This window comes from Euprymna scolopes, chromosome 16 (assembly GCF_053919585.1).
Source record: "Euprymna scolopes isolate OS-2025 chromosome 16, ASM5391958v1, whole genome shotgun sequence".
In the NCBI taxonomy this organism is placed as follows: Eukaryota; Metazoa; Mollusca; class Cephalopoda; order Sepiida; family Sepiolidae; genus Euprymna; species Euprymna scolopes.
Window position 1 is genome coordinate 26,342,619 of NC_136497.1, and position 21,748 is coordinate 26,364,366.

The window sequence follows — 21,748 nt, forward strand, 5'->3', positions numbered from 1 at the left end:
GCAGACATTACCTTCTATTATCAGAAAAGAATCCTCCATATCGCCTATTTTTGAAAGAATATTGTGGTATCTGATCTCATCAGGCATTACCTCCTACTTTACGATATCCTCACACATTACCACTTTTTGTGGGGGATCTTTCCAAGTACTATCTTCATTTGGGGACGGTAGTATATGTTCATTCCTTGGATTACCTTCTCCTTTTTGGTGAAGGGACAATGTTATCTATTATATTATCAGGTATTAACACCTTTTTAGTTGGTAGGAGGCTGTGGTTGTGATACAATTCTCCAAATCATTACCTCCTCCTCTGGAGGTTAGTGTAGTACATGTTACCATAACATTCTCCCAGGCTAGCAAAAATATTTCTTAGTTTAATTATAAGATGTACATTTTTCTCATAAAATATTGCTGTGTAAATATGCCTATAATCATGTTGATACAAGGGTTCCTGTTGAATGACCAAAGTTAAGTGATGCTAAGCCTGATTAATACTAAATGGGTGACCATTTAGGAATATTAGATGCCGTATGGTATGTGAGACCACTTGGAAATCCTCCTGCAAAATATCGTTGTTAATGTTTGCAGATTGACAGCCACAAATAGGTTGTCCTTTAATATCTACATTTATCGATGGCTGCTGCTGGCCTTCATTCTGTCCAGAGACAATGGCTACTTCCTGTAAGAATACTTGCATGTGTAATTGTGAAGCAAGGATTGCGCACTTACCAGCCATGACTCTCCCGAGATGGCACTGCCTGATTCTAGTGGTGAAAAGTCCAGGACGACTGGAACCTAAGTGGAAAGCACATGGCATTTCCAAATAGTCACCCATTTTAGTATGGACTAGAATCAACAATGCTTCTCTAACAATTCAATCTTTTTTTTTGTAGAACGATTTGTCTTTGGCCTCACAATGCACCACTGTTTCCCATATCACTTGGTTGGAGCCAGATCTCTTTTACTGGATTCTTTTGAGGATGGTAAATGGCCAGTAGTCACAGGAGGGCCAGATCTTGAGAACAGTGGAGGAAGTGCAATTCATGTAGTTTTGCAATCAATCTTGAACAAAATACATTTTTCTGGTAAAAGAGTACTTTTCATTCGTGGCAATTTTGGCGATTTCTTTTAATGCACCAACAAGGCTATGTAACATTTACTGATTTTTCTTTTCTCAGTGTAAACTTATGTATGGAGGCCAAAATCTTACCTGCTGATTACGCATTAGTTCACTTTGGATAGCTTCATGGAAGCTACTGTCCACTCGGCTCATTACGGACTTTACTCCAGGGTAAAATGGTCTGTTTGCATCATTGTCGCACATTGATGCAAAACTTTTTTGCATTAAAGCAACTGGAAACAATGCTCTGAATTGTCGCATCGACTTTGACTACAAACAAATGCAGCGTCCATTTTGAATGTAGCTTTTTTCATTAACGAATGTTCATGAAAAATTTTGAATTCACTGCTTCCCGGTATCTTGAACTCCTTTGCTATCACATGCAACTTCAATTTACACATGATTAAAAAGAGTTTGTAGACATTTTTGATGTTTTCTGGAACAACTGCCAAATTTGGTTACTGCAAAAGTAAAGTCTACCCAATTAATAAATTGGCACAAATTTAGAAACTTCCAGAAAGTGAGGAAATAAACAGCCTGAAGCCACAAGAGATTTCACCAGCCAGTCGTGTCAAACAGGTACCAATAACGTATGCTCAACCCCTTGTTTGTCTTTGGCCAGGAAAAATTTGCAAAGGAATTGTCGCAGAAACAAAGAGAACTCTTTTTCTTGTGCATCACTGCCTTCCCTGACTGTGCGATATGCCACATACTGACCAATCAGAGGCATAGCGCAGGGACCTTCCTTACCCCCTAAGAAACTTTAACTGCTTCCGTTCTGGACGAGAAAAACTCCTTCCTTTTCCAGCCAGATGCCAAAGAGAGCGGACCGGTTCTGTGTGTGTCAGTTGACGATTCCCACTTGGGAATAACTACCGGTTAAAGGCAGACAAGTTATCTTTTTGGCGTCTTACCCTGACTCGCATCAATAAACCTTTTCCTTAAGTTTTGAGAAGTTGTTTGTTTGTTTATTCAGTAGCTTGTGTTAATTTATTTTATTAGGAATACCCAAAAGCACTAACTGAACTCCCTAAAAAATCTTCAATAACTACAGTTTTCACCTCTTGCACACATTCTTATAAACTAGCAAGAGTTGGGCAAACATAAATTTCCTCTCGGTTATATACGCACTAACATTGTAAACCAACACGTATACAGTGCCACACTGCCAAATACTCGCAAATTACTTACATATGCATATTATTCACGTGATGAACATTTTGACTTGTGACTACTTATTCAACTTTCGTTACTCAAACACATGTTTGCATGATTGAACATTTTCATGAATGAAAATAACATTTATTTTGATAAAATTATAGATATAAAAAATAAGGTAGTTTGCTTGAAGCATTGCTAGTAAAAGAGTATAAGGCTATAGCAATGCAGGGAGCCAGCTGTTGTATTGATGTGATATATGGACAAGCGAAAGTTTTTTTTATTTTTTTAAATTTTTATCTTTGTGTATCTACTTAATTTTCAATCACAATACAAATCGGTGAACATGAAATTACTATTTGATATAATCGGATAGGATGAAGTCTTTAATATTTCGAGAATATCATCTCTATTCCCCCCCTCCCCCCAAAAAACCCCAAGGAATGTCCTTCAAAAAAAAAAAAAAAAAAAACGAATGAAAATATCGTAAACTGGAAATAGGTCAGTTGTAAAACAAATAGGGATCATGCATAGTTTCCTTATAAGTTTCATTTATTTCCGTATGACCTCCGATCTGTAGTAGAATGGGGACAAAAATGGATGGTCACATTCAATGCTGCCAAGACTAAACTGGTTTCCTTCAATAATTACAAGAAACCTTCTCTGCCACCAATAGCAATGGCCAGTGATTCCCTATCTGAGAGCACATCTTTCAAACTGCTTGGCCTAACGTTCACAAGAAACAGGAGTTGGAACAATTACACTGAAAACATTGCCAGGGCCGCTGCGAAGAAGGTAGGTTCTCTCTACCGTACTAGAAAACTACTGACACCTGAAAGTATCCTGTACCTCCTATAAGGCCACCATTCGCCCATATATGGAGTACTGCTGTCACATTTGGGCTGGTGCATCTGCTGCTAGTCTCTCTCTCCTAGACAAGGTCCAAAAGAGTCGCCAATCTGATAGGCCCTGAACTGGCTTCTAAGCTTCAGCCTCTGTCCCATCGACGTGATGTTGCATCCCTCTGCCTGTTCTAAAAGTATTTTAATGGTGAATGCCCTGACGAACTGCAGACACTTGTTCCCCCGCGACGTAAATACCCCCGACAAACAGCAAAATCCCACCTTTTCACAGTAGAGATCCCTAGATGCAAGTGAGCCTTTTACTCCAGTAGTTTCTTCCCCCAGAATCGCTAGACCGTGGAATTCCATTCCAAGTCCCTGCTTCTCCAACTGTACTGACATGCAGAAGTTCAGGTGTAATGTGAACCGACATCTTGCTGCCCAAATCCCTACATAGTGCCACAGTAGTTGCTGCCCCTGATAGTAGCCCCCTACAACAAAGTGGCAATGTGCCTTGTTTGGGGTGAAAATGTAATTAAAAAAAAAAATTATGCATTTATATTCTTTCTTTGCTATAATTTTTATACCCAATTTATATTGTTGATGTGATTCTTGGCAATACTTAAACATTATCGTCGTCTAAAATGACCCTATGAAAGCCAGGGACTACACCGTGTGTGTGTGTCTTCTGATCTTCATTCCTGTTGATTTAAACGTCTTGGTCAGCCATGTTTGCTTAAAGTAAATTTTAACGTCTCTCATATAATGCAGCTTGTTATAAATTACTGTTATGAGTATTAAGTTATTTGGAAATAGTGCTTCAACCTATTTCACCGTCAATAATTTAGGCGACCAAAATAGAATTTAATGTTTTCATTTTAAAATTTTTTTGATAAATTCTATTTGGATCATCAATGGTTCCTTTTGAAATTCTACACCGATTTCAGTTTCACAAGATAAAGCTGAAGGTCGGAGATTACATCAACCAAAATGTGAGAACCTCCAAGATGAGAACAGTAGTCTGAATAATCTGCATAAAATTATTACAATTCCATTTGAATGAAAAAATTAAGCCGAACTGTTAGGCATTCCCCCCCCCCCAGACCAAACCAACTTTATATATAGTTTATTTCTTTGAACAGGTAAACACTCTCCTTTGACGCCTCCCTGGCAGATCGATATCGATGATGTATTTTTCCCGTCTTCACCAAAGTCTCGAAAGCGGAAGTTGGTAACCAGTCCATCTCGAGTTCTTGATATGAAAGGTCTTCGCAATGATCTCTGTAAGTTCTTTTATGTAGACTGGAAAGTCTTTTGATCGACAGCACGCAACAATTAAAAAATCTTTTGCATTGAACCACTTTAATATAAACTGCTTAATACCTTAAAACATGACTTTCAAACCATTTCATTTTTAAAATGAACGTGTCTTTACATTTTCACTGAGACTATAATCACTTTTTTTTTTTTTTTTTTTTTTTTTTTAATATTTAAATTTAAATATTTTTAAGTGAAAGTGCGTTGGAAATGTTATCAGATTCCGAGGTTACTTCATCACTTGAATAATTACGAGGTGCCTTCAATAAGTTTCCAGACAATTTGTACATTGTCATAGACTATTGAACATTCGTTATTGCTATACATCTTATGAGATTAATTTTTATGATTTCAGGTTCAAATGAACAGCTACAATATGAATTGAAATACACGCTACTACAGCGATTGTCACACCTGGTGAATTTCAAAAATGCAATCTGGACGTGAGGACACTTTAGAAGAACGATATGCAACATTCTGTTTTAAACCTGGAAAAAATGTCAGATGTATGGAATACCTTAGACTGCTTTTGGACCATCTTGCATGAATCTAGCATCAGTTTCTTGAGTGGCATAAGAGATTCAACAAAGGCAGGGAGTCTGAGGTGTAGGAGTAAAGAAGTCAGAACAGTTGATTGGCCAAATAACTTGTGTGTGTGTGTGAGAGAGAGAGAGACAATAAGTGCAGTTTGTGAGAACTGTACATACAATTATTTTTCGAGGAACTGAAGATGCAGAAAATTGTGTCCCAAGGGTGCTCAGAAAATCCGTTCACAACTCCATCCTTGTCACAGACTACTTAACAAAGATGGGCATCAGGACAGTTCCTCACCCTTTATTGTCCAGATTTTGCTCTCTCTGACTTTTGGTTATTTAAGCTCTAGAAGTCTTAAAGGCTGTCGTTAGAAGACAATTGAGATGAAAGACTGACAAAGGTCATTGACGCTCTCACACCAGAGGACTTCCATGGAGCCTTCCAGAAGTTGTTGCAACGGTACAAGTACATCGCAGCTTGGGGAGGTTACTTTGAAGGGAACTAGTTTTGTGTGTATTATCCAAGTGCCCATATGAAAAGTCTGGAAACTTATTGAAAGCACCTCACACTTTCAGGCTGCAATTGTTGTGTATTATCACTAGGGTTATGACAACAGCATATTCTTTTCCTTGTTTTAATTCTCAGGTATATATCCGTTGATATCTTTTTATATAGTGATGTGGTCCTCGGTTGATTGTGTCGGATATATACTGGAGTCGAAACAATGAAAAGAATATGCTGTTGTCATAGTCCTAATTATCACCAAAGTGATGCCATTCGGTTCTTTGGATGTTATAACCAACGAGAATAATAAATTGCAAAGTAGCATAGTGCTTTCTGGTTAGTACTTTCACGGGTGACAGTACAGGAGACTTAAGTCAGAAGGGTAGATTCTTGAGGTTTCTCCATCAGCATTCACTAAATGTTGAAGTATTCTTGATTGCCATGTTGTGCATGGATGTGTCCGTTTTAGGTGGTTCTTGCTTCATACTTTGTTTAAAATAACTATAAAAAAAATTCCAAGAAATAAACAGGAAACGATGATTCTTTCCAACTGGTTATTTTGTACCATAAGATCATGATTATGTGACTTCTAACTTGGTTCATACAATTAAACCTTATGTGGCCAGTTAGCAGATCCATTTTATGAAATTTGTTCAAATGTTTCTCTGTAAATTGATTTTTATCACGTGCTATGTAGGCTGCAGCTCGGTCTTGCAGAAACCATATGAATTGCTGAACTCGATAACAGGTAGTTATCATAGGTGCCACAGGGCTTATGAAGAACCTGAAGTCCTACCTAATATTCCTGGTGAACCAGACAATTGCACTTAAAGGAACAGCGAGGATACTAAAAAAGAGCTCTCGGTTGGTTTCAATAAAAAGCGGGGTAATGTTGGCAGCTGGTTTGGCTGCCCCATACCCAGCATTACAATCTTCAAAGGAAGAAAATAGTTGCGAAATGTACAATTACAGAAAAGTTGTCAATGTAAAGTCCGATGACACCTAAAAAACAAAAACAAAACAAAACCAACAAAAACTCCCTATATCAAAACTAATAAAATATACTTCAACTACAAGTACACCTTTTCTTTACGGCTAACAAAACCTAAAAAACACGTAAAAACGTTATGCAACATGAATTAACCTACTTGTATTTAGTGTCAGTTTACTTTTTAAGGTATGATAAAGACGTAAAGAAACCAAATAGTCTACTATACTACTGGATATTACATCTGATGTGTTCGACGGTACTGAGTATCCATTACTCTTTAATAATCCCACTTTTTAAAAAAATTATTTCTAAGGGTAGGGGTGTCGACAAAAAAATCTGCACGTGTCATGTCGCCAGTGTATTCGCCCATTCGTAACTCTGTACAATCAATATTTTAAGTTCACTCTAATGCATCGAGTAGTTCATTTTAAATGAGATTATTCTTTAATCGAGCATCAAGTTAGATGAGGAAAAGGTGTCCGTGAAGGGGAAGGGGCTTTTAATCAAACCGGAACTTTGTACTCTGTAAGGGTGTATCCTGTGATTAATAGTATTATATAAATACATAAAATACTCGAATAACAATATTTGCTTGAGTAGTCGGATAATCTGAGATATATTTATTTTTATTTTAATACCTACAGACACTAGTGTTTCATCTTTTCGAGAATCATCAGTGCAGGGTGAGACAATTATTGCCAGTCGGAAGATTCGAACCCGATCACTAAGCCATCTGACTCCATTAGCAAGGAACAAACCTCACGGCCAATCTCGACCGCAAGAAAAATCGTTGAAATTTAAACATTTATTTATTTTTATTTTATTTTTTTTTAATGATCTAATGATTATAACATATATATATATATATATATATATATATATATATATATATATATATATATCTCATATCTCGCATTATATAATATATATGTATAAAGAGTCGCCAACCTGATAGATCCTGAACTATCATCGACGAAATGTTGCATCCTTCTGCCTGTTCTTAAAGTATTTAAATGGTGGATGCTTCGACTAACTACAAGCACTTGTAACCTCTCGACGTAAATTCTCACAACAAGCGCTACAAGCAGCATAATCCCACCCCTACTAAGAAATCCCTAGATATAAGGCCTTCTAACTCTAATAGTTTCTCCCCCCCCCCCGAATTGCTTGACTTTGGAACTCCCTTCCGGGTTCCTGCTTCCTCAACTGTACTGACATACAGAAGTTCAAATATAATGTGAACAGACATCTTGCTGCTCCTCTCCCTACATAGTATCCCTGCAACTTATGCCCCCTATAATAGCCCCCTACATCAAAATGGACCTGTGCCTTTTTTTTTTATTTTTTATTTTTTTTAAAATGGAATAAATAATATATATATATATATGCATGCTTTTAATAGATCCCAAACCAGACCTATTGCCACTTAGACGTAAGGAGCTACTATTTGGGATCCTATTTGCAGACAAAAGATGTCTGTTCACATTACATTTAAATTCCTTCTTGTTAGTACAGGAGACTGATAGAATTCCAAAATCTTCTAGTAGTAGAAGAAACTTAGTAGAATGCTTTCCGGCCTCTGGTGACCTCTTCTACAGTGAAGAGGTGGGATTTTGTTACTTGCTGGGGATAATGTACTTTGAGGGACACAAGGCCTAAGTTCTTCAAAGCCTATTTTATTAAAGTAAAACAAGTACGTGGATGTAAGTATGCGGAGATGATACAGGGGTTGGAGCTTGGTTGAGTGTGGGAACTATTAAATTTGAAACTTTCCACCTCATGCCTGTATTTTTACAAAGGAGTCTCCACTTACCAAAGCCCGGAGGCCACTCGAGGATAAGGGTTAATGAGTGTACGATAGGACAATATCATAGCGATCGTTAGTGGAAATTTGGTAAATTAGATTACTAAAGGAGACTGCTCATCAAGAACTTGTTTACATCAGACTTGAAGACTGACAAATTGTAGTCAGCTGGAAAGCAGGCAAACGGGAGAGAATTCCACAGGCGTGCAATTATAAGAAGCTTTGTTCATAGAATTTAGGTTTAGGCAGGGATAAAGATTGGGGGAAATTGATGGTGGTTCCAGATAGACAAGTGTTTTTCGTGAAAGTTTGGGAGGGGAACCATAGATTTGAGCTCAGACGAGCCATTAAAATAATGATAAAACAGGCTCGCATCTCTTCTGTGAGAAAGAGGTTGCAAGGAAGTGTAAAGGACATCCCTCCACTAGGCTACAAAGTCTATTTTGAACTCTGTCAAGGTCGAATAAGCTGTTTCTAGCAGCTCCTTCCAAATATGTCACCAGTACTCCATCCCTGGACCTACCTGGCACTTATGTAGGTAGAGAATTGCATCAGCAGTAAGACCTCCACCAGAGCGGTAGAAGGATCCCACCATTTTTCCAGCGACCTTGGCAATGGATTTGATGTACGTGTTTCATGTGGCTTGATCAGTAAATATATTCTTTACTGACTCCATTTTGCACATTGAAAGAATAAATGATGGGGCGTTTGCAAACCTCTGGCTGAATTATGACAAAACTGGGGCAAAATTTCAATATAGTTAACATCACAACAAAAGAAGAAAAAAATAATTTTGTTTCTTTTGTAGCTACAAACATTCTTGACTGGAATTGCAACAATTATTTGGCGGTTTCACTTCGACAAACCGTTTATATTTGGAATGCTGAAAAAGGGACATGCAGACGAATCAAGGTGAACTTTGGGGAACAGGAAAGAGCTTTCCTCACTGCTCTCTCTTGGAACCAAAGTGGTAAATCTTTTGCAGTTGGCACAAATGGAGGCGAAGTTCTTGTAAGTAATACTCATTGTATATTTAACCAGTTTTCATTTTTTAAAAATTTTATTTAATTTTTTTTCTTCCGGCTTAACACTGCTTTAAATTATTCCATTTTGTATTTGACGAGTTTGAAAACTTTTTTAAGCTAGAACTATATAAAGAAATGACCCCCGCCCCTCCCACCAAGTGATAATATATGAGCATGTTTTTGATAATTTTTAAGCTTTTAACTTTGTTCAGAATTAAGGATTTATTTCTTCCTAATAGTATGACGTCATATCCGCCTGGTGGTGAATTGTTTTGTATGGCATAACTCTGTATGAGGACGATTTTTATGTAAACTTTATGCATATCTATTAAAGATTTTCTTTTGACTTCATTACTATTCTTTGTCCTTCAGCTACTTGATGCCGAGCAAACAAAATTGCTTATCAGTTTTCGCAGCAGTGAAAAGAGCCACATTTCCGCCCTAGATTGGAATGAGGGGGCATTTTGCAGGTAATTCCTTTCATTTTTACTTCTGTTCAGCTTGATATGCAGTTTTTGTTTGTATACACTAAATACATATGAACAACTAATTGTTGGGAGGAAGGATCACATTTTCTTAATTTGATGTTTTAGATCAAGTGGTAATTGAGCAGTCAACTATTGGTTGATTTAGTTTACATGGTCACCAACATAAGGCATTACTCTAAAGTTCACTTTTTTCCCCCTGATCGTTTAAGTGGTAACATGTTTGCCAATCCCGTTTTGTCTCCCACCTTTCTGGTTTGTTCACTGAATCGACAACACTCGTGTCTCCAGTTCATGCGACCTATAGCCCTGCTACAGCCTTCTACGTATTAGGAAGATTTAAAACGTGAGTGCTTATGTAGAATATGGACCATACTATTTTATAATAGGATTTTCAAATACAATTTTAGGCTCTTTTATTAGTTGATACTACGGAATAGTTACAAAACTCCCGCTCCTCGTAAAGAATGTTTTTCTTAGTAATGTTATCTTCGCATGGTCCGTATTCTGCATCAGTACCGATATGTTTATATTTGGTGTGTTACGTGTAAGCTAAAATAAATTCCTTGTTTGTGCATAAAAATTGAAGAGATTAATATTTGTAAGAGGTGACCCCCCGACGTGATATTTGAAAGTTTTTTGGGGGAAAAAAAGGAAAAAGTGACCCACCCCCTCCCTCCCAACATTAGGACTATACTGAAACTAAGTTAAAGAAATCTTTGTTTCTTTATATATTTTACACGAAAACCTTTATATATATATATATATATATATATATATATATATATATACACGCGTGTGTTTCGGTCGTTTCCTCTCCATCCTTCACGAGCTTGTGTAACTTTCTGGAAACTTAAAATCTTTTGTTCAATCCACTGTGGCGGACAGCTTTCATCAAACGTTTCATGCATCATAAATATAAAGTGTTATTTTTTAACATCACCAAAGATTGAACTCTGCATTTCTTAGTATCTTCATGATCTCCTTTTCAGTCTCAAGAGACAATGGATACTCTGTAAAGGTGACTGCACATAATTGTGAAGCAAGGTATACGCAATTTCCAACTATGACTGTCTTAAATCACTGATCCCTTAGGCAAGGAAAAGTCTAGGATGACCGGGTGCCAAGATAAGCAAAGCACATACAGCACCTAGTATTCCCAATAAGTGCGGCCAATCGCAGTTAACTATTAGTTCCAAATATTGCATCTTGTCGAACTCTGGAATGAGAACAATCCACCTTTTATGGATTGAAGGTGTAGTTTAACATTCTGTATAGAACCCAGAGTTCGACTAAATGCCTCTGAAGAAGATTGGAGGTTACACAGCTATAAGATTAGTTCAAATAATAGTTTACGGATTATTTAGAATCTGCATAAATTAAAATATCATACTTAAGCGTATTTTATGACCGGGCAACGCCGGGCGGCTTGCTAGTGTACAAATATTCTTTGATGGTTTGTCATTGTACGAAATATTCTTGAAATAATGCCATGGAAACGTTGATAGTGCAACAACTTTTTTTATCATCATGGTAGTTAATATTACCAAAAGCATCAGATCCATGCATCCAATTAAAAACAAAATTACAAATTGACATTCCGTAAAAAATTCGACCCTAACTAAATCTGTCAATGTTATAGAATATAGGTCTTCATTGGCTATAATATCGATAAATAGCAAGTCTCTGAACAGAATCAGCTAGCGCCAAAATTGACTTTCGTCTTTTCGATAACCTTGATCTTTGACCTAGATAATCTGAAACTAAATCGGTTCTAAGATCATAATTAGGGCTATGACAACTGCATATTCTTTTGACTCTCTCGAGTATATATTTGATACAGTAAGACAGTTAATCAACTGAGAACCACATTCCTCTATATAAGATATCAACGGATACAAACTGGAGTCAAAAGAATATGCTGTTATCGTAGCCCTAGTGATTACTTATATTTTGACTGAACTATGGACACTAGACTGTATATAAATTTAGTGACAAACTTGACTAAGATGACGGAGGTAATAGCTGCTTAAGTCGTGACATTAATGATGTCTAGAAGACTTATGACATAATTAAATTTGAGATTTGTAATCACTATTCTTTTGTTTTAAAATGTTTAAATCTTGTTTTAGTGGCTCTGTTGCTGGAAACATCTGCTTGCATGATGAACGCCAACCTACAGAAAAAGTGACGCACATTGGGCGACATCGGTCGATGTTTAATCTCAAATTTTCTCAACATAATTATTTAGCAAGCGGTGGAAATGATGGCGTTGTTAATATCTGGGACATTCGGAAACTAATGAAATGCAACAAGATTGAAGCTCACAGAACTACAAAGGTTTGTCGGATTCATATTTTGATCAATGCAATTTTTTTTAATTGCTGGGGTTTTATGGCTATGGATTATACTAGACACTGTCAAAAGTGGAAGAAAAACAAATTAAATCCTTTATTCTTGAGCAACATTTTTTTTTCTTTTCCAGAAAGAAAAACGCAGAATAATATGAAACTTTCTATTAATAGAATTTTGAATTAAAAAAACAGAACAAAAAAACCAAAAAAAAACCATTCACATCCATCCATTTTTGCTTCGATGGAGAAAACATTTCAATATTTTCAAAAGTTTTTGAACAATTTTGAAGATAGGATAGCGTAAGTACTTGAATTTTTAATAATTCCATCTTTCATCACGCTGTATAAATTTTGCATGGCAAAATTAAACACAAAATTTAATGATAGTTTAGAAGAAACAGTAGCATTGATAGGACTAAATAAGTTCATTTAGTCCTGTAAATTTCCATGTATTTTAAACGTTTGTTTTGACTGGTTTAATTGTTTTTCATAAGCTCTCTTTCATACATACACACACATATGTATATATCTGGGTAGATTTTTTTATATCCGTTAGAAGCGCTGAGTGAAATTTGAAGAATACGTTAGAATAATTTCGCGTCGCAGTTTTTAGCTTCAAACGTAATTTTACGTATTTTATTCTTCAAATTTCACTCAGCGCTTCTAACGAATATAAACAAAAAAAAAAAAAAAAACTAACCAGATTTTCAAAATGTGTGACCACGTGTCACCGATCTGGCTTCATAAAAACCCAGCAGTTAACATCATGTGGACTCTTCATCGAACTATCTTCCACTCTACATCATGTCGAAGAAAGAAAAAAAAAGATTGACACAGGAGTCTTACTCCGAAACATTTCTTTAAAATAAACACTCGTTTATTTTATAAAAAAAATTCGCGTTGCAGTTTTTGGCCTCAAACGTATTTTATATATATATATATATATATATATATATATATATATATATATATATATATATATATCCTACATGACTCCCCGAAGTTAAACAACAATAAGGTTGGCCAGTACATTTAGTAACGTATAATAAGCCATGATTTAGGAGTCCACTTTTTCTTGTGTTGCCATGGTCGTCGAAGTGGCACCAAGTTTTCCAAATCACTCCCATTTCTCACTTTCCAGTTTAACTTGTGATAATGTCGTTGTCCATTTTCTTTTTTTTTTCTTTTTTTTTATCAGTTTGTCTTCTCACTAACGACTACTTCTGATTATGAAACACAATTTGATGGGAATGGTCTATTTTTTTCTCTCCATTCTGATCAAAAGGATTATTAAAGAGACTCCTTATTTCATTGGCTTTATGCAAAACGGTTCTTTAGTTTTAAATATATTAAACTTAAAACCGTTCTTTAAAGTATGTTTTTACAAAGTTGTCTATCTCTATTTTTTTGTAATTGTTAAATTAAACTATTAATTTTTTAATTCATTTTTTTTCTTTGTTCGGAATTTTTCATTTTTTAAGGTTACCAAGATGTAAAAAAAATATGAAATCCACTTTGAAACTTTAATTTGAAAAAAAAAATTCTACAAAATGTCTTTAATCATTGCTTTTATTTGTTGATTTCCATTTTTCTAAATTGTCAATTAAAGTTTTTTTTTTTTTTTTTTTTTTTTTTTTTTTTTTTGAAATAGCTAAAGAAAAATTCTTTCATTAAGTTAAGAGTGGTGATTACTTGAAGTGGGTAAATTAGGATAGCAATCAGTCACTTAGAGATAATGTTTAGATACAATAATTACACTGCAGTAAACCAAGTTTTGGCACCGATAACGGCTCATGCAAGCAGTTTTGTAGTGTAGATGTGTAGTTTTTTGTATTTTTCTTTTTAAAAAAGGCTTTTTAATGACAGTACCCGATCATTTGAGGCTGAAGCATTCGTTTTATTTTTCTCTCTATAATATACATAAATACTACCTCCATGAGTTTCCCTCCTCCTAACCTATCCTCCATAGGGACAGTAAGCAACTGCTACAAACACAATAACTCCCGTTTGCGGTTTAGAAACTTGATTTCATCAATTTATTTTTTATTTTTATTTTTTTCATTTTATTTATTTATTTTGTTTTTTTTACTAGTGTTCACCCCCTTACAAAGCATATCGCCACTTGCACGTAAGGGGCTACTATTTGGGGCTATGTCTAGTAAAGATTAATAAGATATTTGTTTCATTTAAACTTCTGCATATCAGTACAGCCAAGGAAGCAGGAAGGGAATTCCTGTTCAAGGGAAGAAACTACTAGAATAGAAATCTTTCTGGCATTTAGGGACATCGACAGTGAAGGGGTGAGATTTTATTGCTAAACTGGTTTGTCTGGGATATGTACGTCGAGGGGAGGGTACAAATGAAACAAGTTCATCGGAACACATTCAACTTAAAATATTTGTACAACAGGCACAGTGATGCAACATTGCAGCGATGTGACAGGGGCTAGAGCTTAGTTGATAAAGTGGGACCGATTAGATTGACAACTTTTTTTTTTTTTTTTTTTTTGACCCTATCTAAGAGGGAGAGACTGCTGATAGATGCACCAGCCCAGATGTGGCAGCAATACTCCTGGTAGATGCACCAGCCCAGATGTGGCAGCAATACTCCATGCATGGGCGAATGGTGGCCTTGTAGAGGTACGGGATACTCGGGTGTGAATGGAGAACCCACCTTCTTTTCAGCAGCTTTTGCAATGTCGTCTGTATTTGTTCCAGGTCACATTGCCCACAAATGTTAGGCCGAGGAGTTTGAAGGTAGAATTCTCAGGTAGGGTGTTATTGTTATGGATATAGGCGGTTGGAGAGGAGTCTTGTAATTGTTAAAGGAGGTCAGCTTAGTCTTACTAGCATTAAATGTTACCATCCATTTGCTGTTCCATTCCACTATAGTCTGGAGGTCATTTTCTAACGATTCTGCCATTCTTAGATTTGTGTACATCTGTTCTTCCCTCATGCATATCATAGAGCGTTGTATCAGCAAATATACCCATTTCTAACATATCAGGGACGTCGTTTATAAATATCGGGAATAATGGTCAAAGGATCGACCCTCTACGGCACTCCTGCATTAACATAACGCTTGGATGTACATCCGTTAATGACAACCTGTATATTTCTTTTGTCTAAGAAGGATCTACTTATATTTAGTACACGTCCAATTATACAGTACGATTTATTTTCATTAGCAGCCCTTTACACCATCTTTTGTCAAAGGCCTTGGATATATCAAGGACTACAGCCCTGGCTTCGCCCACCTTATCCAGTACATAGTAAATGCGTTCAGATGACTGTTAAAATATCTGCAGTAGAATGATATTGCCTGAATCCATACTGTTTTTCAGAAGATTTGCTTTTGCGAGGTGGTGAACTAGTGCTTGATTTAAGATCTCAAAGATTTTAGTGAAGAGGGGGAGGAGACTAATGGGGCAATAATTGAGAAGGTCTGCTCTTTCACCAGAATTCTTGTACACTGGTACCACAGAAGCCATTTTTCAGCTATTAGGGAAGCAAGATTCAGCAAAACATCTATTGCAGAGCTTGGAAAGTAGGGGGGCTAGCTCGGCTGAACATTTCTTAATTAGTATAGCAGGAATGAGATCAGGCCCACACTTCTTTAAGGTGTCTAAGTTTGATGTCAGCGACATGAGAAGGAGTGATTTTTTACATCTAATGTGGCTTCAGTCCGCATAGGGAAATTTGGGAGGGAGTTGTTTGTTGGCTCTAAGGTGGAGTTGGAGGCAAATCGTCGAGCAAGCAGTTCCACCTTCTTCATTGCCGTGCATGCAACCTTCTGGTTATTTACCATGTGTCACTGGAAATTGGGGAATCTTAAGAAATATTTGAAAATTGGTCATGGAAAACCAAGCTGTAAAAAAAACAAAAAACAAAAAAAACAAATAGCAGTCGTAAGGAATGACAACTCCTATTAAGCGCCTTATGATATGAAATCAAATTGTATGAAATCAATTAACTCCAGGATGAAAGCCTTTTGATCTCTTCAAACTAAATGAAGAAAATTTTTTAATTAACTTCTGGAATTTTCTACTTTCCTCCTACTTTAACCTTATGTTGAAATTTTATTAACGTGCATAAAACTATGCCAAATCTTGCTACAAAATAATCAATTTTGAGATCGACTGTAAATGTTTTAAACTTAAAATTGAATGGCGATAAATAAGGCTATTATTGAAAATAGAAAAGTCTTTATTTCATAAAGAAATTTATTTTTATTTTTATTTTTTTTTTTTTGCTAGAGTAAACAATTCAGTTATTTTGATTTAATAAAATTGTTAAAATGTTCTGATTTAAAATCATATTTACCAGGCCTTGTCATGGTGTCCTTGGTGGTCAAATGTTATAGCTACTGGGGGCTACGATGAGGATGGCTCAATAAAAATTTGGCACGCTACCACTGCAAAATTGTTGAGCGAAACGAAAGTTAATTCAAAGGTAAGCAATCTTATTCAAATAACAAAACGTTTTCTGTTGATTTAATTTCCTTTAAGTCACCACGAAGAAAGTTCAGTAACGTTTTATTTTTATTCTCTAAATTTAGAACCAGCAAGACCTGTGGAAATTCCAGTGGACTCTTTCCTATGTAATATATTGATGTTGGCATTCTGTGGATGGTCAGCATAAATGGTGGTGGTGGGGGGGGGGAGGGGTCTGATATTATTGTAGCTTTTTTTTTTTTTTTTATATAACTGCAAAAGTGTTTATCTAAGCTAGCAGGGATGCCCGGTCATGAAATACACTTAAGTATATTTTAAATTATGCCGACTTTATCCAATATTATCATAGTCAATTTTCTATCCATTCTTATAAATTATAAAGTTGTGATTTAGGAAATAAAATATATCCATAGAACTGGCGAATCAGCTTAATTCGAAACCGAACATAAAACTTATGAAGAATTTTTGGTAAAATTATTTATTACAAGAAATGGAAGGTCATAACAAACCAGTCACTCGGAAGAAAAAGATGTAAGCGTGACCCAAAATAAACACGCTATCGTATTTATAGATACTGCAAAACTGCAAAGACGTATGGCATAGATAATAAAGTATTTGGTAAAATTCAGTTGTACGTTACTCTTCTGGAGGTTGAAGGTTCAATCTTCAGTATAGGAGATATTCAAGATACAATCGTGAATTACTCAAGACTTCTACCCAGTCAGGGTTGACAAAACGAGAGCATACTACCCCATGGATTAAATTCGAAATTTTGTGCAGATTCTCAAGTTTGACGGGAAGATTCTCGAGAAATACACCTGAAGAAAACTAGTGTACATGGACAGAAATGTAAAAAAAAAAAAAAAAAAAAAAAATTTTTTTTTTTTTTTTTCTACCTGGGAGTCACTATTTATCAAGACCCGAAGGTCACTCGAGGATAAGGGTTAATGAATGTAAGATGGTAGTGTCGTAATTGTTTGAGTAAATTGGGTACAATTTGATTATTTATGAGAGCTCGGCAAAAACTTGTTTATGTTGGATTTGAAGGCTACTATGTTATATTACACCGGGAAGCAGGCCAGCAGAACAGTGTTCTTCAGGCGGACAATTCTGGGAACAAAGCTTTGTTGAAAGAAGCTTCGTTCATGGAATTTGCATTTAGATTAAGGCACAGGTAGTGGGGAAAATCGTATAGTGATTGCAGCTAGTTGAGTGGTTTAAGTTTAGTAAGGAGGGACCATGGACTGGAGTTCTGTCGAGCACTTGCCATGAAAATGACAGAGCAGAGACAGGATGGCAATGTCTCTTCTGCGGGAAAGAGAGGTTGCAGAGAAGAGAAAAGGGCATCACTTGCTAAGTTTCAAGTTTGTTTTGAACTCGATCAAGGTTGGATAGGGTGCGTTAAGCAGCTCTTGCCCAGATGTAGCAACAATACTGCATTTTAGGGGGTATTTGGCCTTTATTCAGATAGATTGCATCGGCAGTGAGATACCTCCTGGAGCAGTAGTGATCCGACCATTTTGTTTCTAGCAATCTTGGCAACAGATTTGATGTATGTGATCATTTGAGAACAGGGGTGAAGTCCCAGAAGCTTGTCAAGACAGGATACTTACCCAAAACGAGAGCCATTATTTCCATTGGGGGGGGGGTCAGCGATTATAATGAAAAGTGAAGCTTAGGTTTTGATGCATTAATTAACCAGCCACTTTTCCTTCATTGCACCGTTTGCTCAAGATCAGAAGAGAAAGGATCAGAAAGATGTTGGTCATTGCTGGCCTTTGAAGTGTTGCCATAGATTGTAGTGTCATCTGCAGAAATGTCTACAAATGATCTAAGAATGTGATTTGGGAGATCATTGAAGATCAGGAAGAATTGAGCCCAGGATGAAGCGTTAATATTGAGTTTCAGCTTTTTGTTCATCAACGACTACTTATAAGTCTATCAGAGAGAAAGGATTTAATTATGACATTTCCAGCTATTCCATAGCTGAGAATCTTGTGATGTACACCTTTATGCCATACCCTATCAAAAGCCCTTGATATGTCAGGAGATATTGTTCTAGAAACGAAGCCCCTGTTGAGATTCGCTAATCCTGTGTGATATTAGTTAGTACATAGTTGTAGATCTTGCAGAACGGAAACCATATTACATATAATATATATTTAAGTATTTCGCATGAAAATGAAACTTTGTTGGTTAAAGGAAGCATTTTCTCTTAATAATAAAGATGGAATCCTATTTTTATACCTATTTGCGGACTGTTATCCTCATTTTCATAGTTGTTTCACAATGTTTCGGCCAACTATTCCTATGTCAGTTGGTTAACCGTGATGGGATAGTGTTCCTATCCATCGCAGTTAACCACCTGACGAAGGCCAGAGGAATAGTTGGCGAAAATGTTGAGACAACTATGAGGATAACAGTCCAAATGAATGACTGCATATGTTGTATAATAAAAAATAAAACTTTTTAAATATTTCATTTTTATTTGGAGAGATTTTGCTTGTATGTCGAGACAAAGTTGAAAACGTCAAGTTATTCACAATGTTTCATACTTAATTTTATCGAATAAATCTTTTGATGAAGAGCGGATGACCGTTTCAAATAATTTACAATAATTAACGTTTCACATGCTTAGACTATTTTTGTTTTGTCAGATGTAGCTAACAATATTTTTAGTCCAAAATTTTGTAAATCAAAACAAAGGCACATGCATATATATTTCACAACTAAAATAACCTGACAAAACTATATTTTATCAGTCATGAAATATATATATATATATATATATATATATAAAATACCAGCAGGCTACCCAGCGTTGCCCGGGACAAAAGTAACATTTCTATTAAAACTTGTCTTTCTCTTTCTGACTCCTCCAGTTTCGCCACTACCTTCCCAACCCCCTAGTTTTTCTTTTCCCAACCTATTTTTTTAATTTCTATTTACTTTTTTTTACTTTTCTTTTTTTTTTTTTTTTTTTTTTTTTTTTTTTGTATTTACGAAAAACTCGTTTGTATAGAATCCTTGAGGTATGAATCGGCATGAGAATTAACATCTTTAAAAAAAAAAAAAAAAAAAAAAAATCACTTTTTAGTTAATCTGGCCGAAAAATCTCCCCTCCTCCTGACAAAATCTGCAAATCACTAAATTACCGACTTTGTGGATGTTTTGTATTTTTGATTTTTAGCTGGAAATAGACAGCTGCCTTTTTTTATATTAGATTTATTTTACTGTCTGTTTGACTGATAGTTTTAAGTTGTGCTGTTGATTTAGTGAGGAGGTGCATTTTTAAAAAAATCTTAAGGATTTCTCTAAAATTAATATTTTGCTCTTAAGTAGGGTAATACAAACTTCAAATTTTATACGAAAAAAAAAATCTGAAAATGTCTATGCTTAAATTACTTGACTATTTCTCTGCTTTAGGTATGCAGCTTGATTTGGGCAACTGAGTACAAAGAACTTGTGACTGGTTTTGCTGGACCGAGCATGAAGAATGAGATTGCAATTTGGAAGTATCAAAGTTTGGATAACCTTGATCTAGTCGGCACCTTGTGCCAACATGAAAGACAACCACTACATTTGGCTATTAGCCCATCAGGAACAACTTTAGGTAAGCATTTCTGGTAGCTTTTATAGTGAGCATAATGCACATTTGGAAAATAAATCTGACATGTTTCTAATTAAGAAATGCCTATTATCCACAAGGATAGATTTTTAAAGCAAATTGCTTTTATTTCTTTCTTGTACTAGCAGTTCAGCCCAGCTTTGCTCGGGCCCCCATGTACTGTTCATAACTTTATGTGCGTGTAATATATATATATATATATATATATATATATATAAGTCTGACTCTTATCCAGGTAACCTACATCTAAAATTCAAGTGTTTAGACTCAAAATTGACAGAAGTTTGGTAGTCTGCTATGGTCAACTCTTTCAACTTTTACCTATTGGCAGCCAAATTTTCGACCAAAAACTGATTAAAAAGCTTGCATGTCTGTAAAATTTCAAATGTTTAAACCTAAAATTGGCTGAATAGTTTGCTAGAGGCCGCAAAGGTAAAAAATCTTTCGAACTTTGTACCCCTTGGCAGCCAAATTTTCGACCACAAAATGATTAAAAAGCTTGCCTTATGTCTGAATACAATTTGTAAAATTTCAAATGTTTAGACCAAAAATTGGCTGAGTAGAGGTCAAGTTTTTTAACTTTGACCCCAATTTTGATCCCCCATAACATTTGTTTTGGGCTCTAATCAAATTCAAACGTTTGGTCCATGTCCAAGTAACCTACATCTAAACTTTCAAGTGTTTAGACCCAAAATCGGCAGAGGAGTTTGGTAGTTTTCCAAGATTAAATAGTTGAATTTTAACTTCTTGACAGCCAAATGTTTGTTTGAAAACCGATTAAAAAGATTTTTCCAAATCTCAAGACCCCTTATGTCAAATCTCGAGTAGTAAAGGGAGATGAGTGTAGAATAGGAGACTTCGATGGAATCATCTTGAAAGGAAGACAAAGAAAACCTACAATAAAAATGGACATGAAAGAGGGATAAAGACCTGGTCAGAGATAGATTTGCTTGTAAGTTGATTTCTTAAAGCCATCAAACACATGCCAGCATGAAAAACTGGCATTAAACAGTATATAATAATTAAATGCCTGACATAATTTTAAGAGTAAAAATAGATTTTTTAAAATGTACTTTTCACTCAAAATTTTGCTTGTATATAATAAACAATGCACCAGTCAAGAGAGGTCTAAGAATTTTTTCTCACTTTCGAAATAGATCTGGACAAGGTTATTGCAAAGACAGATCCCTATTGACTTTAGTCTTAAAGACCAGGGCTATAGGTAAGAGGAAAACAATCAGCAGAAAGAGTTCCACTAGTTTACTGTTCTTTCAAATAAGCTACTGGAATAGGAAGTTGTATAACAATGAAGTATCAAAACGGTAAATTGATGGAGAGCATTAGACGGTCAAGTGAGCTGGAACAAAGGAAGCAGATAATATCGGACAATTCTGAAGAATACTTGCCATGATAGTATTTATAAACATACTAAGACTAGCAACATCACGTCTGTGAGAGAGTAAAGAAAGAATGGAGCCAATAAAATTGGTTTGTTTCTGTGAATCTATATCAAGAATCCTCACATGGGTCAGA

The 21,748-nt window shown here is 35.7% G+C and overlaps 2 protein-coding genes across 2 annotated transcripts in view; one reads left to right on the forward strand and one right to left on the reverse strand.

The window, feature by feature from the left end:
• Positions 1–21,748, reverse strand: part of LOC145295892 (lysophosphatidic acid phosphatase type 6-like) — a 232,033-nt gene that overhangs the window by 154,988 nt on the left and 55,297 nt on the right. The window lies entirely within an intron of this gene.
• LOC145295890 (uncharacterized) overlaps positions 1–21,748 on the forward strand; it is a 33,335-nt gene that overhangs the window by 10,176 nt on the left and 1,411 nt on the right. Inside the window, exons 2-7 of the mRNA XM_080141643.1 lie at positions 4,263–4,403; positions 9,079–9,281; positions 9,668–9,765; positions 11,913–12,120; positions 16,460–16,585; positions 20,014–20,200. Of these exons, the coding sequence (XP_079997769.1) occupies positions 4,263–4,403; positions 9,079–9,281; positions 9,668–9,765; positions 11,913–12,120; positions 16,460–16,585; positions 20,014–20,200 (963 nt within the window). The remainder of the gene's footprint in view (positions 1–4,262; positions 4,404–9,078; positions 9,282–9,667; positions 9,766–11,912; positions 12,121–16,459; positions 16,586–20,013; positions 20,201–21,748) is intronic.